Source organism: Xiphophorus maculatus, chromosome 8 (assembly GCF_002775205.1).
Source record: "Xiphophorus maculatus strain JP 163 A chromosome 8, X_maculatus-5.0-male, whole genome shotgun sequence".
Taxonomy (NCBI): Eukaryota; Metazoa; Chordata; class Actinopteri; order Cyprinodontiformes; family Poeciliidae; genus Xiphophorus; species Xiphophorus maculatus.
The window spans coordinates 23,041,781-23,055,125 of NC_036450.1; the positions used below are offsets into that span (position 1 = coordinate 23,041,781).

The window sequence follows — 13,345 nt, forward strand, 5'->3', positions numbered from 1 at the left end:
GCCAGGTTTGCTGACCAGCTGTCACATAGTGATGGAACCTTGGTCACCCCCCGCAAGATCATGACTGAAATAAATGCCATTAGTTCTTGTGAACTAAATAGTGTGAAGCAGTCACCTATTTATCCTCCACAGCACAAAAGGCTGCATGCAAATTTGCATGTGCAAAGTCTCCCAGATTTCTTTTGCTTACACTTTTTGCATGATTTTTTTGAGGTGGATCAACACAATTAATTTGGTTAGTTTATTTCTAAACTGTCATTTTAAACCCACTTAGCTTTATTTAAAAGAAAAACATTACTAATTTCTTTTAGAAAAACCTTTGCATATTTCTTGAAACAGAATGTATGTTTTGCAAACTCTATGTACATTTGGCAAAATGACCTGGATAATGCAGCACAACATCATGGATCAGCTGCAAAAGGTCACATCTCTCCAAAAACACTTCATGCATGCTTCAAAACTAGACAGGAGATCTGATCTCCTGTTGGTATCATAGATACCCACCCCCAACATGGACTATTCACACTCCTACCTTCTGGCCTGACGGTCAACGGCCACATTTACAATTGACGAAGGGATGCTAATTTGAGCCATCAGAGTCGTCAGTTTGGACTCAGGGTCTTTTGGCTCTGTTTCAGTAAGTCTGGGGAGAGGTCGAAAACCCTAGTACTCCTAGTGCTAGAACCAAAAAAAAACGACTTTCAGCCTTCAGGCTTTCTATTGGCTATAAGCATGTCATGTGACCAGAAACAAAGCAAATCGGTTTCTTTTTCACGCAAGCTTTTAGTTTGATTTGGCTCATTCATCTTTATTTTCCACTCCAAACCAACATCAGTGATTTACAAACAACAATTTCTATTCACGCTACTTGTTTTGTGAGTGATAAAATTTTAAAGTTTCTAAACTGTGAGTCGGAATGGGGTGGATCAGATTTATATGGTTTCCTCCCCAGTTATGTGGTATCGCTTCTCGGCCTTTTGGCTAAGATCAAGTGTAGTATCTGTTCTTATCAGTTTAATATCTGATACGTCCCCTACCCGGGGACCATATATTAAATTGATTTTTGGAACAGGGAGATGGAATAGGGGCTTGCTCCGTCCACTCCACGCATCGACCTGGTATTGCAGTACCTCCAGGAACGGTGCACCCCCCCTTTAATGTTAAATGAAAATAAACAAATGCTGCAAGTGAATTTGCAGGTTTACCCTGGCCCTTATGAAGTTTTGGATTTAAAAACTACAACTTTTTTTTGCTGCCAGCTTAAGTCCATCTTAGTTTCTATGTAGTAGAACAATGTTTCCCGTTAAAATAAATGCACATGGAGGTGCTGTGGTGGCGCAGGGGTCAAGCACAACCAACGTAAGGAGGCCTTAGTCCTCGACGCTGCCAGGTTTGAATCCCGGCCTGATGACCTTTCCCGCATGTCTTCCCTCTTTCTCGTTACCCACTTTTTTGTCCTAGCACTTTCAAATTGAGGCCATTGGGAGTACTAGAGAAATGCCAAATGGCCTTTCTACCTTTGGAGTCCAGAGATGGGCCGACTGACCTGAAGGATTTTATCTAGCAGGTGCTTTTGTTCTGTAAATAAGGCCATTACTTTATAAGTACCCTGGTAATGGCCTCAACGCATCTCATAGTTGCACAATTGTTCCTTAGACTTCGACTTCGACTTAGACTGACTTTGTTGTCATTTTGCATGCACAGGGTGTATACAGAACAAAATTTTGTTGCATACGGCTCAGGACAATGTTGTGAGGTTCCAATGTTGTGAGTAAAAGAAAATACAGTATAAAATATGAATATAAATCTAAATATAAAATATAAAGTGCAGGACTGACAGTAAAATAGAAGTTATTTAGCTCTGTACATGTGCAAGGTATAAAGTGGAGACCAGTGTTTGAGTGCAGTCCAGTTAAGAGTTCAGCAGTCTGATGGCAAGTGGGAAAAAGCTGTTTCGGAACCAGGTGGACCTGCACCGGATGCTCCGGAACCTCTTTCCAGAGGGCAGCAGGGAGAACAGTCCATGGTGGGGGTGTGAGGGGTCACTGATGGTGTTTCGGCCTCAGGACACGCATCCTGCATCGATGGTTGACCTGACATTTCGCCCTTTTGCCTGAGCTGGGTGTGGAAGGTTGTTGCCGAAGCAGTTTCTCCTTGTGTGCCTTCTTCTCACTCACATGAGAGTTACCCAACTCTTTTGCAAGCTCAACCAGGAAGTCCACCCGTCTCTCCTGCACCCCAATGCATGCCTGATAAAGCACATGTGCATTCAGTGCTGCCATGTCAATCATGTTTGCCAGGTTTGCTGACCAGCTGTCACATAGTGATGGAACCTTGGTCACCCCCCGCAAGATCATGACTGAAATAAATGCCATTAGTTCTTGTGAACTAAATAGTGTGAAGCAGTCACCTATTTATCCTCCACAGCACAAAAGGCTGCATGCAAATTTGCATGTGCAAAGTCTCCCAGATTTCTTTTGCTTACACTTTTTGCATGATTTTTTTGAGGTGGATCAACACAATTAATTTGGTTAGTTTATTTCTAAACTGTCATTTTAAACCCACTTAGCTTTATTTAAAAGAAAAACATTACTAATTTCTTTTAGAAAAACCTTTGCATATTTCTTGAAACAGAATGTATGTTTTGCAAACTCTATGTACATTTGGCAAAATGACCTGGATAATGCAGCACAACATCATGGATCAGCTGCAAAAGGTCACATCTCTCCAAAAACACTTCATGCATGCTTCAAAACTAGACAGGAGATCTGATCTCCTGTTGGTATCATAGATACCCACCCCCAACATGGACTATTCACACTCCTACCTTCTGGCCTGACGGTCAACGGCCACATTTACAATTGACGAAGGGATGCTAATTTGAGCCATCAGAGTCGTCAGTTTGGACTCAGGGTCTTTTGGCTCTGTTTCAGTAAGTCTGGGGAGAGGTCGAAAACCCTAGTACTCCTAGTGCTAGAACCAAAAAAAAACGACTTTCAGCCTTCAGGCTTTCTATTGGCTATAAGCATGTCATGTGACCAGAAACAAAGCAAATCGGTTTCTTTTTCACGCAAGCTTTTAGTTTGATTTGGCTCATTCATCTTTATTTTCCACTCCAAACCAACATCAGTGATTTACAAACAACAATTTCTATTCACGCTACTTGTTTTGTGAGTGATAAAATTTTAAAGTTTCTAAACTGTGAGTCGGAATGGGGTGGATCAGATTTATATGGTTTCCTCCCCAGTTATGTGGTATCGCTTCTCGGCCTTTTGGCTAAGATCAAGTGTAGTATCTGTTCTTATCAGTTTAATATCTGATACGTCCCCTACCCGGGGACCATATATTAAATTGATTTTTGGAACAGGGAGATGGAATAGGGGCTTGCTCCGTCCACTCCACGCATCGACCTGGTATTGCAGTACCTCCAGGAACGGTGCACCCCCCCTTTAATGTTAAATGAAAATAAACAAATGCTGCAAGTGAATTTGCAGGTTTACCCTGGCCCTTATGAAGTTTTGGATTTAAAAACTACAACTTTTTTTTGCTGCCAGCTTAAGTCCATCTTAGTTTCTATGTAGTAGAACAATGTTTCCCGTTAAAATAAATGCACATGGAGGTGCTGTGGTGGCGCAGGGGTCAAGCACAACCAACGTAAGGAGGCCTTAGTCCTCGACGCTGCCAGGTTTGAATCCCGGCCTGATGACCTTTCCCGCATGTCTTCCCTCTTTCTCGTTACCCACTTTTTTGTCCTAGCACTTTCAAATTGAGGCCATTGGGAGTACTAGAGAAATGCCAAATGGCCTTTCTACCTTTGGAGTCCAGAGATGGGCCGACTGACCTGAAGGATTTTATCTAGCAGGTGCTTTTGTTCTGTAAATAAGGCCATTACTTTATAAGTACCCTGGTAATGGCCTCAACGCATCTCATAGTTGCACAATTGTTCCTTAGACTTCGACTTCGACTTAGACTGACTTTGTTGTCATTTTGCATGCACAGGGTGTATACAGAACAAAATTTTGTTGCATACGGCTCAGGACAATGTTGTGAGGTTCCAATGTTGTGAGTAAAAGAAAATACAGTATAAAATATGAATATAAATCTAAATATAAAATATAAAGTGCAGGACTGACAGTAAAATAGAAGTTATTTAGCTCTGTACATGTGCAAGGTATAAAGTGGAGACCAGTGTTTGAGTGCAGTCCAGTTAAGAGTTCAGCAGTCTGATGGCAAGTGGGAAAAAGCTGTTTCGGAACCAGGTGGACCTGCACCGGATGCTCCGGAACCTCTTTCCAGAGGGCAGCAGGGAGAACAGTCCATGGTGGGGGTGTGAGGGGTCACTGATGGTGTTTCGGCCTCAGGACACGCATCCTGCATCGATGGTTGACCTGACATTTCGCCCTTTTGCCTGAGCTGGGTGTGGAAGGTTGTTGCCGAAGCAGTTTCTCCTTGTGTGCCTTCTTCTCACTCACATGAGAGTTACCCAACTCTTTTGCAAGCTCAACCAGGAAGTCCACCCGTCTCTCCTGCACCCCAATGCATGCCTGATAAAGCACATGTGCATTCAGTGCTGCCATGTCAATCATGTTTGCCAGGTTTGCTGACCAGCTGTCACATAGTGATGGAACCTTGGTCACCCCCCGCAAGATCATGACTGAAATAAATGCCATTAGTTCTTGTGAACTAAATAGTGTGAAGCAGTCACCTATTTATCCTCCACAGCACAAAAGGCTGCATGCAAATTTGCATGTGCAAAGTCTCCCAGATTTCTTTTGCTTACACTTTTTGCATGATTTTTTTGAGGTGGATCAACACAATTAATTTGGTTAGTTTATTTCTAAACTGTCATTTTAAACCCACTTAGCTTTATTTAAAAGAAAAACATTACTAATTTCTTTTAGAAAAACCTTTGCATATTTCTTGAAACAGAATGTATGTTTTGCAAACTCTATGTACATTTGGCAAAATGACCTGGATAATGCAGCACAACATCATGGATCAGCTGCAAAAGGTCACATCTCTCCAAAAACACTTCATGCATGCTTCAAAACTAGACAGGAGATCTGATCTCCTGTTGGTATCATAGATACCCACCCCCAACATGGACTATTCACACTCCTACCTTCTGGCCTGACGGTCAACGGCCACATTTACAATTGACGAAGGGATGCTAATTTGAGCCATCAGAGTCGTCAGTTTGGACTCAGGGTCTTTTGGCTCTGTTTCAGTAAGTCTGGGGAGAGGTCGAAAACCCTAGTACTCCTAGTGCTAGAACCAAAAAAAAACGACTTTCAGCCTTCAGGCTTTCTATTGGCTATAAGCATGTCATGTGACCAGAAACAAAGCAAATCGGTTTCTTTTTCACGCAAGCTTTTAGTTTGATTTGGCTCATTCATCTTTATTTTCCACTCCAAACCAACATCAGTGATTTACAAACAACAATTTCTATTCACGCTACTTGTTTTGTGAGTGATAAAATTTTAAAGTTTCTAAACTGTGAGTCGGAATGGGGTGGATCAGATTTATATGGTTTCCTCCCCAGTTATGTGGTATCGCTTCTCGGCCTTTTGGCTAAGATCAAGTGTAGTATCTGTTCTTATCAGTTTAATATCTGATACGTCCCCTACCCGGGGACCATATATTAAATTGATTTTTGGAACAGGGAGATGGAATAGGGGCTTGCTCCGTCCACTCCACGCATCGACCTGGTATTGCAGTACCTCCAGGAACGGTGCACCCCCCCTTTAATGTTAAATGAAAATAAACAAATGCTGCAAGTGAATTTGCAGGTTTACCCTGGCCCTTATGAAGTTTTGGATTTAAAAACTACAACTTTTTTTTGCTGCCAGCTTAAGTCCATCTTAGTTTCTATGTAGTAGAACAATGTTTCCCGTTAAAATAAATGCACATGGAGGTGCTGTGGTGGCGCAGGGGTCAAGCACAACCAACGTAAGGAGGCCTTAGTCCTCGACGCTGCCAGGTTTGAATCCCGGCCTGATGACCTTTCCCGCATGTCTTCCCTCTTTCTCGTTACCCACTTTTTTGTCCTAGCACTTTCAAATTGAGGCCATTGGGAGTACTAGAGAAATGCCAAATGGCCTTTCTACCTTTGGAGTCCAGAGATGGGCCGACTGACCTGAAGGATTTTATCTAGCAGGTGCTTTTGTTCTGTAAATAAGGCCATTACTTTATAAGTACCCTGGTAATGGCCTCAACGCATCTCATAGTTGCACAATTGTTCCTTAGACTTCGACTTCGACTTAGACTGACTTTGTTGTCATTTTGCATGCACAGGGTGTATACAGAACAAAATTTTGTTGCATACGGCTCAGGACAATGTTGTGAGGTTCCAATGTTGTGAGTAAAAGAAAATACAGTATAAAATATGAATATAAATCTAAATATAAAATATAAAGTGCAGGACTGACAGTAAAATAGAAGTTATTTAGCTCTGTACATGTGCAAGGTATAAAGTGGAGACCAGTGTTTGAGTGCAGTCCAGTTAAGAGTTCAGCAGTCTGATGGCAAGTGGGAAAAAGCTGTTTCGGAACCAGGTGGACCTGCACCGGATGCTCCGGAACCTCTTTCCAGAGGGCAGCAGGGAGAACAGTCCATGGTGGGGGTGTGAGGGGTCACTGATGGTGTTTCGGCCTCAGGACACGCATCCTGCATCGATGGTTGACCTGACATTTCGCCCTTTTGCCTGAGCTGGGTGTGGAAGGTTGTTGCCGAAGCAGTTTCTCCTTGTGTGCCTTCTTCTCACTCACATGAGAGTTACCCAACTCTTTTGCAAGCTCAACCAGGAAGTCCACCCGTCTCTCCTGCACCCCAATGCATGCCTGATAAAGCACATGTGCATTCAGTGCTGCCATGTCAATCATGTTTGCCAGGTTTGCTGACCAGCTGTCACATAGTGATGGAACCTTGGTCACCCCCCGCAAGATCATGACTGAAATAAATGCCATTAGTTCTTGTGAACTAAATAGTGTGAAGCAGTCACCTATTTATCCTCCACAGCACAAAAGGCTGCATGCAAATTTGCATGTGCAAAGTCTCCCAGATTTCTTTTGCTTACACTTTTTGCATGATTTTTTTGAGGTGGATCAACACAATTAATTTGGTTAGTTTATTTCTAAACTGTCATTTTAAACCCACTTAGCTTTATTTAAAAGAAAAACATTACTAATTTCTTTTAGAAAAACCTTTGCATATTTCTTGAAACAGAATGTATGTTTTGCAAACTCTATGTACATTTGGCAAAATGACCTGGATAATGCAGCACAACATCATGGATCAGCTGCAAAAGGTCACATCTCTCCAAAAACACTTCATGCATGCTTCAAAACTAGACAGGAGATCTGATCTCCTGTTGGTATCATAGATACCCACCCCCAACATGGACTATTCACACTCCTACCTTCTGGCCTGACGGTCAACGGCCACATTTACAATTGACGAAGGGATGCTAATTTGAGCCATCAGAGTCGTCAGTTTGGACTCAGGGTCTTTTGGCTCTGTTTCAGTAAGTCTGGGGAGAGGTCGAAAACCCTAGTACTCCTAGTGCTAGAACCAAAAAAAAACGACTTTCAGCCTTCAGGCTTTCTATTGGCTATAAGCATGTCATGTGACCAGAAACAAAGCAAATCGGTTTCTTTTTCACGCAAGCTTTTAGTTTGATTTGGCTCATTCATCTTTATTTTCCACTCCAAACCAACATCAGTGATTTACAAACAACAATTTCTATTCACGCTACTTGTTTTGTGAGTGATAAAATTTTAAAATTTCTAAACTGTGAGTCGGAATGGGGTGGATCAGATTTATATGGTTTCCTCCCCAGTTATGTGGTATTGCTTCTCGGCCTTTTGGCTAAGACAGCGGTTCCCTCCTTTGGGTGGTGATAGCGGTAGTCTTTGTGACTTGGCTGTTGCCACTGATTTTGAGGTTCAGTAAATTTAGTCCCCGGGTGAGATATTGACCACTAAGTAGTGGAAAATATATTTTACCTTTTATTTGTATTTATTGGTGGTTTTTAACTATTTATTGGTTTTAGTAAAGGTTTTAAACCTTTAACTGGTGGTGCCTCCACCATGGCAGCTAGCCATGCCGGCATGCGGAGGCACCACAGTGTTCGATTTTTATTTAAGGAAAGAGAAGAAGAAAATAGAGTAACAAGATTGGACTTTTCCAGAAAACTAATCCAACAGGTGCTGAAGTTTCGGCCAGATGACCTGAATTGTATCCTTACCCTGCCTTTCAACAAAGGATATGACGTAAGTTTTTGCTCTGCCGCACTTCTTAAGGAGTTTTGGACACGGTTTGAAAATGCTAAGACCCAGTTTTCAGCTTTTGACGTCGAGAAACTGACTGACAACTCCCTGAAAACGGTGATTGTCAGGATGTTCAATGAGACTGTCAGTGCTGAAGACATCTGTATGTGGCTGGGTAGATACTGCACTGTGAGAGGCCAGGCTATGAAGGTGCGGGATGTGGACGGCATCTGGAACTGTGCTTGGCTGGTCCCCATTAAACAGTGGGAAGACCCCCAAGGCTTCCAGGGCCTGAAGCATCTCCCCTCAATGATAGTCCTGGGGGAGAACAGAGGCTACATTCACTATCAAGGCCAACCCAAACTGTGTCGGAAGTGCGGCGAGCATGGTCATCTGGCCGAAACTTGTGAGAAAGTTTTCTGTGGTAAATGTCGAGAAGTGGGACACACGTTTGATGAATGTACGAACGGGCGGAAATGTAATTTGTGTGGTGGACAGGATCATTTGTTCAGAGACTGTCCAAAGTCGTTTGCAAATAAACTGAAAAAAGGAAAAGAGACGTTAACGGAAACGGCTAATGAGCAAGTGGAAGCAGCTGGGTCGGAAAATTCAAATCTCCCGCCAGGTCCTCTGATTGGAGGAGAGGAGGAGAGGGCGGGAAGCGGGGAGGGGAAGGAAGCCCCCCCCCCAGACCGAAACATCCAGTGAGGGGGGGGAGATGCTAACCGAAGGCGGAGCTAGCTCGGATTCTGAGGAAGAACAGACGGACAGCAGCGATGATGCCCCCCTCCCCGACGCCCAGCTGGCTAAGAGGCCGGCATCTGAGTCACCTCCCGACCTTACCCCCAAGGTAGGGAAGAGAGGAAGGCTGGAGGAACTCTTCGGTTCTTTCGGAGAGGAATCCAAAGCCTTCCTCACTGGCTCATCCAATGAGGTCTCGTTCCTAGACTTTGCTCACCAATCAACCCCGAAGGACCCAAACAAGGTACCGGCTTTAGAAAGACGGCCGACACCGAGAGCCCGAAGGGGGAATGGAGCTCCAACCCGACCTGCACCACCATGTGGGAAGGAAGAGCTCTGTTCACAGGACAGTCTCTGAACCCGCCTTGTTTTAATGACCGCCCGTTTTTTAACATGGGTTTAAATTAGTCTTATCTTGTCTTTAATCCTTTAAAATGTCGTACTTGATTTTAGCCATCATACTCATGACTCTCACCTTCTCAACCATCAATGTTAGAAGTGTGAAGTCGCGAGTTAGAGCCCAGAGTGTTTTATCCTTTTTAACCTCCGTACAGTCAGATGTGTTTTTACTACAAGAATGTTCACTCCCGTTTTTAAAGACTTACACCTGGTGGCAGGACTTGTGGCCACGGCCGTCTATATGGAGCGGCTCCAACGAAAATAAAAATGACGGCGTGGCCATTTTAATAAACAACCCGCACATCTTGGTGGAGGGGAGCACCGTGGTGAGAGAGGGACGAGCACTTTTAGCAAATCTGACTTTTAACGGACAGGATTTTAACCTCTTAAATATTTATGGCTTTAATGACAAACAAGACAGGTATGACTTTTTAGACAGAAAAAGATACAGAAAATTAAAAATAAGAGATTTTAGAACCCCAGTAGGTTTTAACCTTTCTCTTATATATGCTTTTATTCGGAAATTTTTAGAACATTTTGGACTGGAAGGAGAGGAGAACAAGATTTTAACTAATCGTTTTATTGTCCCTGTTGTGCAGGACCGGGAACCAGTGACTCCAGTGCGCGGCCTCCTGTATGGAGACGCCTCCACCGTTTGGCGCAACGTGAGCCATCCCGTCCTTCCAAACAGACTCCAGGACCTGTCATGGATGGTGGCTCATGGGATCCTGCCGGTCAGAGCCGTTATGCACTCCCGCGGCATGTCTGCAATGTCCATCTGCCCCCGACCCGGTTGTGGCGCGCCGGAGTCGGTGAGGCCCCTGCTGTGGGAGTGCAGCACTGCTGTGGACCTGTGGGCGAAGGCCGGCTCCTTGCAATTCCCACACTTGCCAGCAAGGGAGGTCCTCCATGCACAGTTAGTGCTGTACGGGGTGAGCCAGCAGAAAATGACTAAAAAAGACTTCGCTGAGATGTGGCTCACCCCAGCCACCATCAAAGACGCCACTTGGACCTCCAGAAACTTGCTGGTGAGCAGGCGCAGGCAGATGCCCCCCGTGGCTGTGATCCGGATGGCAGCAGCAAAAGAGGAACATCAAGGGCTGCAGGTGGCGCGCCAAGGACACAGCCACCAAGAAGAATTGCCTGCGCCTCCGTGGACGAAGGAGCCGGCGCTCCACGAGCAGAGGTCCAAGCAGCGGCGGCCTGGCTCTCCGGGTGAGGCAGGAGGGAAGGAGCTTTAGGGCGGGATCCCCTCTGAGCACCAATCGCTGTCTGGAAGGTCGGGACGGCTCCGGACTTGGGAGGGAGTCACCCCGGTCCTGCTCAACTTTTAACACACAGAGATTTTGTATTTTATAATTCTTGTTCTTAGCTTCTTTTAGCCTAAATTGATGAATTTGTAAGTTTTTAGAAATTTCTGAATAATTGCAACAATGTAATGTTTTTAAATGTTTACAGTAACAATAAAAATTTTTCGAAAGAAAAAAAATCTGTTCATATCAGTTTAATATCTGATACGTCCCCTATCCGGGGACCATATATTAAATTGATTTTTGGAACAGGGAGATGGAATAGGGGCTTGCTCCGTCCACTCCACGCATCGACCTGGTATTGCAGTACCTCCAGGAACGGTGCACCCCCCCTTTAATGTTAAATGAAAATAACCAAATGCTGCAAGTGAATTTGCAGGTTTACCCTGGCCCTTATGAAGTTTTGGATTTAAAATCTACAACTTTTTTTTGCTGCCAGCTTAAGTCCATCTTAGTTTCTATGTAGTAGTGATGGTGAGATGAAGCCTCATGAGGCATTGAACCACTTGAGCCAACTGGTTCAGAAAGGGTTCATTTCTTGAAGCTTCATGTGCACACGAAACCACCTACTGGCCAGGTGTATAATCACAGCCAGCTGTATCTTAACACGTGTGATGCATTGAATTTTTGTCTATTATGGCTCTTGGGAATGACGTCACAAAAGGTGTAGGACGAAATCATTTGTCTACATAAATTATGTATACACATATGTGTATAATAAAATATTGTTTGAATGTATCCTCTGTGTGTAATTATTCCCAAAATAGTAGTGTCATGTGATATGGCATGTTGTGTAATAAAGTTTTTCTGTGACTCTAGAAAAATGGCCTGGGCTTAATCAGGCAGAGGACAGTGAAAGTGCCTGTGGAACTAGGGAGGGGTAGTGAATAGGCTAATGCTTGTGTAACTTGGATGATTTCATGCATTTTTATTAAGAAACAACAATTTCTCCACAGTTTTTGGTTTCAAACGATTTCTCTTTTTTGACACTACATGGATGAGGTGTTATTATTGTACCCCAACTCCTTGGAGCACAATAAACACCTCACCTTTACAGAAAATAAGAAACTGTGAAAAATACAGTTCCTCATAAGCAAACCTAATGCATCTGCAAATGTTCAGTTCACCTTACCTTGTTAGGCTTATCAAATCAAAATGTTCCCACATAGGAGAAATCCTCCTCTTTCTCGCCGGCTCCATCCTACTCCTATCTATCTATCTATCTATCTCTCTCTCTCTCTCTCTCTCTCTCTCTCTCTCTCTCTCTCTCTCTCTCCCCTAAACTCTCCAAACACCAAACTAACTGTCCCAAACTAAATAACCACTATCCAAACTCTGCTATCCAAACTATCAAAACTCTATCCACTCTCTCAACTGACCCAACTCGCCTACAACAACCCACATTTTGAATGGAGCCTGTGGGGTTTCTAAAGCTGTCAAACCCCGCGCCAACATCTGAGCCACTTCCCGAAGCAGTCACGTGGTACAGCCAGGCAGCGAGGCTTCGGACGTCATCGTTTTCGGCTCCTCCCCTAAATGAAGCAAGCCTCGATACGCGCTTTACGGAAACGCCCCCTCCATTACTCGACACACGCCTCGAAGCCTCGGCACATCACGTAACATCACTACTATGTAGTAGAACAAGGTTTCCCGTTAAAATAAATGCACATGGAGGTGCTGTGGTGGCGCAGGGGTCAAGCACAACCAACGTTAGGAGGCCTTAGTCCTCGACGCTGCCAGGTTTGAATCCCGGCCTGATGACCTTTCCCGCATGTCTTCCCTCTTTCTTGTTACCCACTTTTTTGTCCTAGCACTTTCAAATTGAGGCCACCAGAACCAAAAAAACCCTAAATAAAATAAATGCACAGAACATCGCAAAAGAATTGGTATCCCTTGAACGTTTCCCCAATTTTTTGTCTTATAGCCACAACCCTCAAGGAGTATGTTGTTGGCCTTTGACGGAATAGAAGTAGCGTGAAATTGTGGCCGTCGACATTTTTTCGTAAACAGGAATTTTTAAGTCTTACCAAATTATCCCAGTGAAGGTTCACCAGTGAAGGAGGGCTCGATTCCTGATTTTTTTCCCCAGTCTTGGCCTCTGTCTCGGATTGTTAGGTCTTGGTCTTGTTCGACAAATTGCGGGCAAAGACCGGTCTGAGACTCAACAGTTTCCGTAGCTACAACCCAGTAGCTTGCCATCATCAGCATGTGAATTTTCCCTTTGGTATTTCAATTTGAGACATAAAGGGCAATATCAATAAAATAGATTATTATTAAAACAGTGATCAGAGCACTACTGCGTCCCACCATCTCAGAAAAATATACGTATTATCATTGCTAATGACAGTGAAATCTTGTTGCATGTGAATGTTCATAACCCCAGAAAGTGATCAAATTGCATAATATTGAGTGATTGACTAATAATTGTAATCATATGTTAATGTGACAAGCTTAGCTGAACTCAGTTCCTTAAAAAAGACTGGGATATAGCAGCAGGTTGCAGTCATTAAACACCTGAAGACAAAGATAAATGTGTCTTGAGCATCTAGCAGTAGTTGACACACAAGTGGAAAGAACATGATATGGTTTCCCAAGCGATACGCCACTATATTCCTGACTAGTTGGCAA

At 43.8% G+C, this 13,345-nt stretch overlaps 1 protein-coding gene, 3 non-coding genes and 1 pseudogene across 4 annotated transcripts; all 5 read left to right on the forward strand.

The window, feature by feature from the left end:
* Positions 1-961: 961 nt before the first annotated feature.
* On the forward strand, positions 962-1,152 carry LOC111609598. The gene has a single exon (XR_002753206.1). It is a non-coding gene; the product is annotated as a U2 spliceosomal RNA (small nuclear RNA).
* A 2,104-nt stretch (positions 1,153-3,256) lies between these two features.
* On the forward strand, positions 3,257-3,447 carry LOC111609599. Its single transcript, XR_002753207.1, has one exon. It is a non-coding gene; the product is annotated as a U2 spliceosomal RNA (small nuclear RNA).
* A 2,104-nt stretch (positions 3,448-5,551) lies between these two features.
* LOC111609600 lies at positions 5,552-5,742 on the forward strand. Its single transcript, XR_002753208.1, has one exon. It is a non-coding gene; the product is annotated as a U2 spliceosomal RNA (small nuclear RNA).
* A 2,986-nt stretch (positions 5,743-8,728) lies between these two features.
* LOC111609565 lies at positions 8,729-10,648 on the forward strand. Its single transcript, XM_023338706.1, has 2 exons — positions 8,729-9,117; positions 10,007-10,648. The coding sequence occupies exons 1-2, from the start codon at positions 8,986-8,988 to the stop codon at positions 10,646-10,648; spliced, it is 774 nt and encodes a 257-aa protein (XP_023194474.1). The 5' UTR covers positions 8,729-8,985.
* Positions 10,649-10,873: 225 nt separating this feature from the next.
* Positions 10,874-11,049, forward strand: LOC111609603 (annotated as a pseudogene).
* The last annotated feature ends 2,296 nt before the right edge of the window (positions 11,050-13,345 follow it).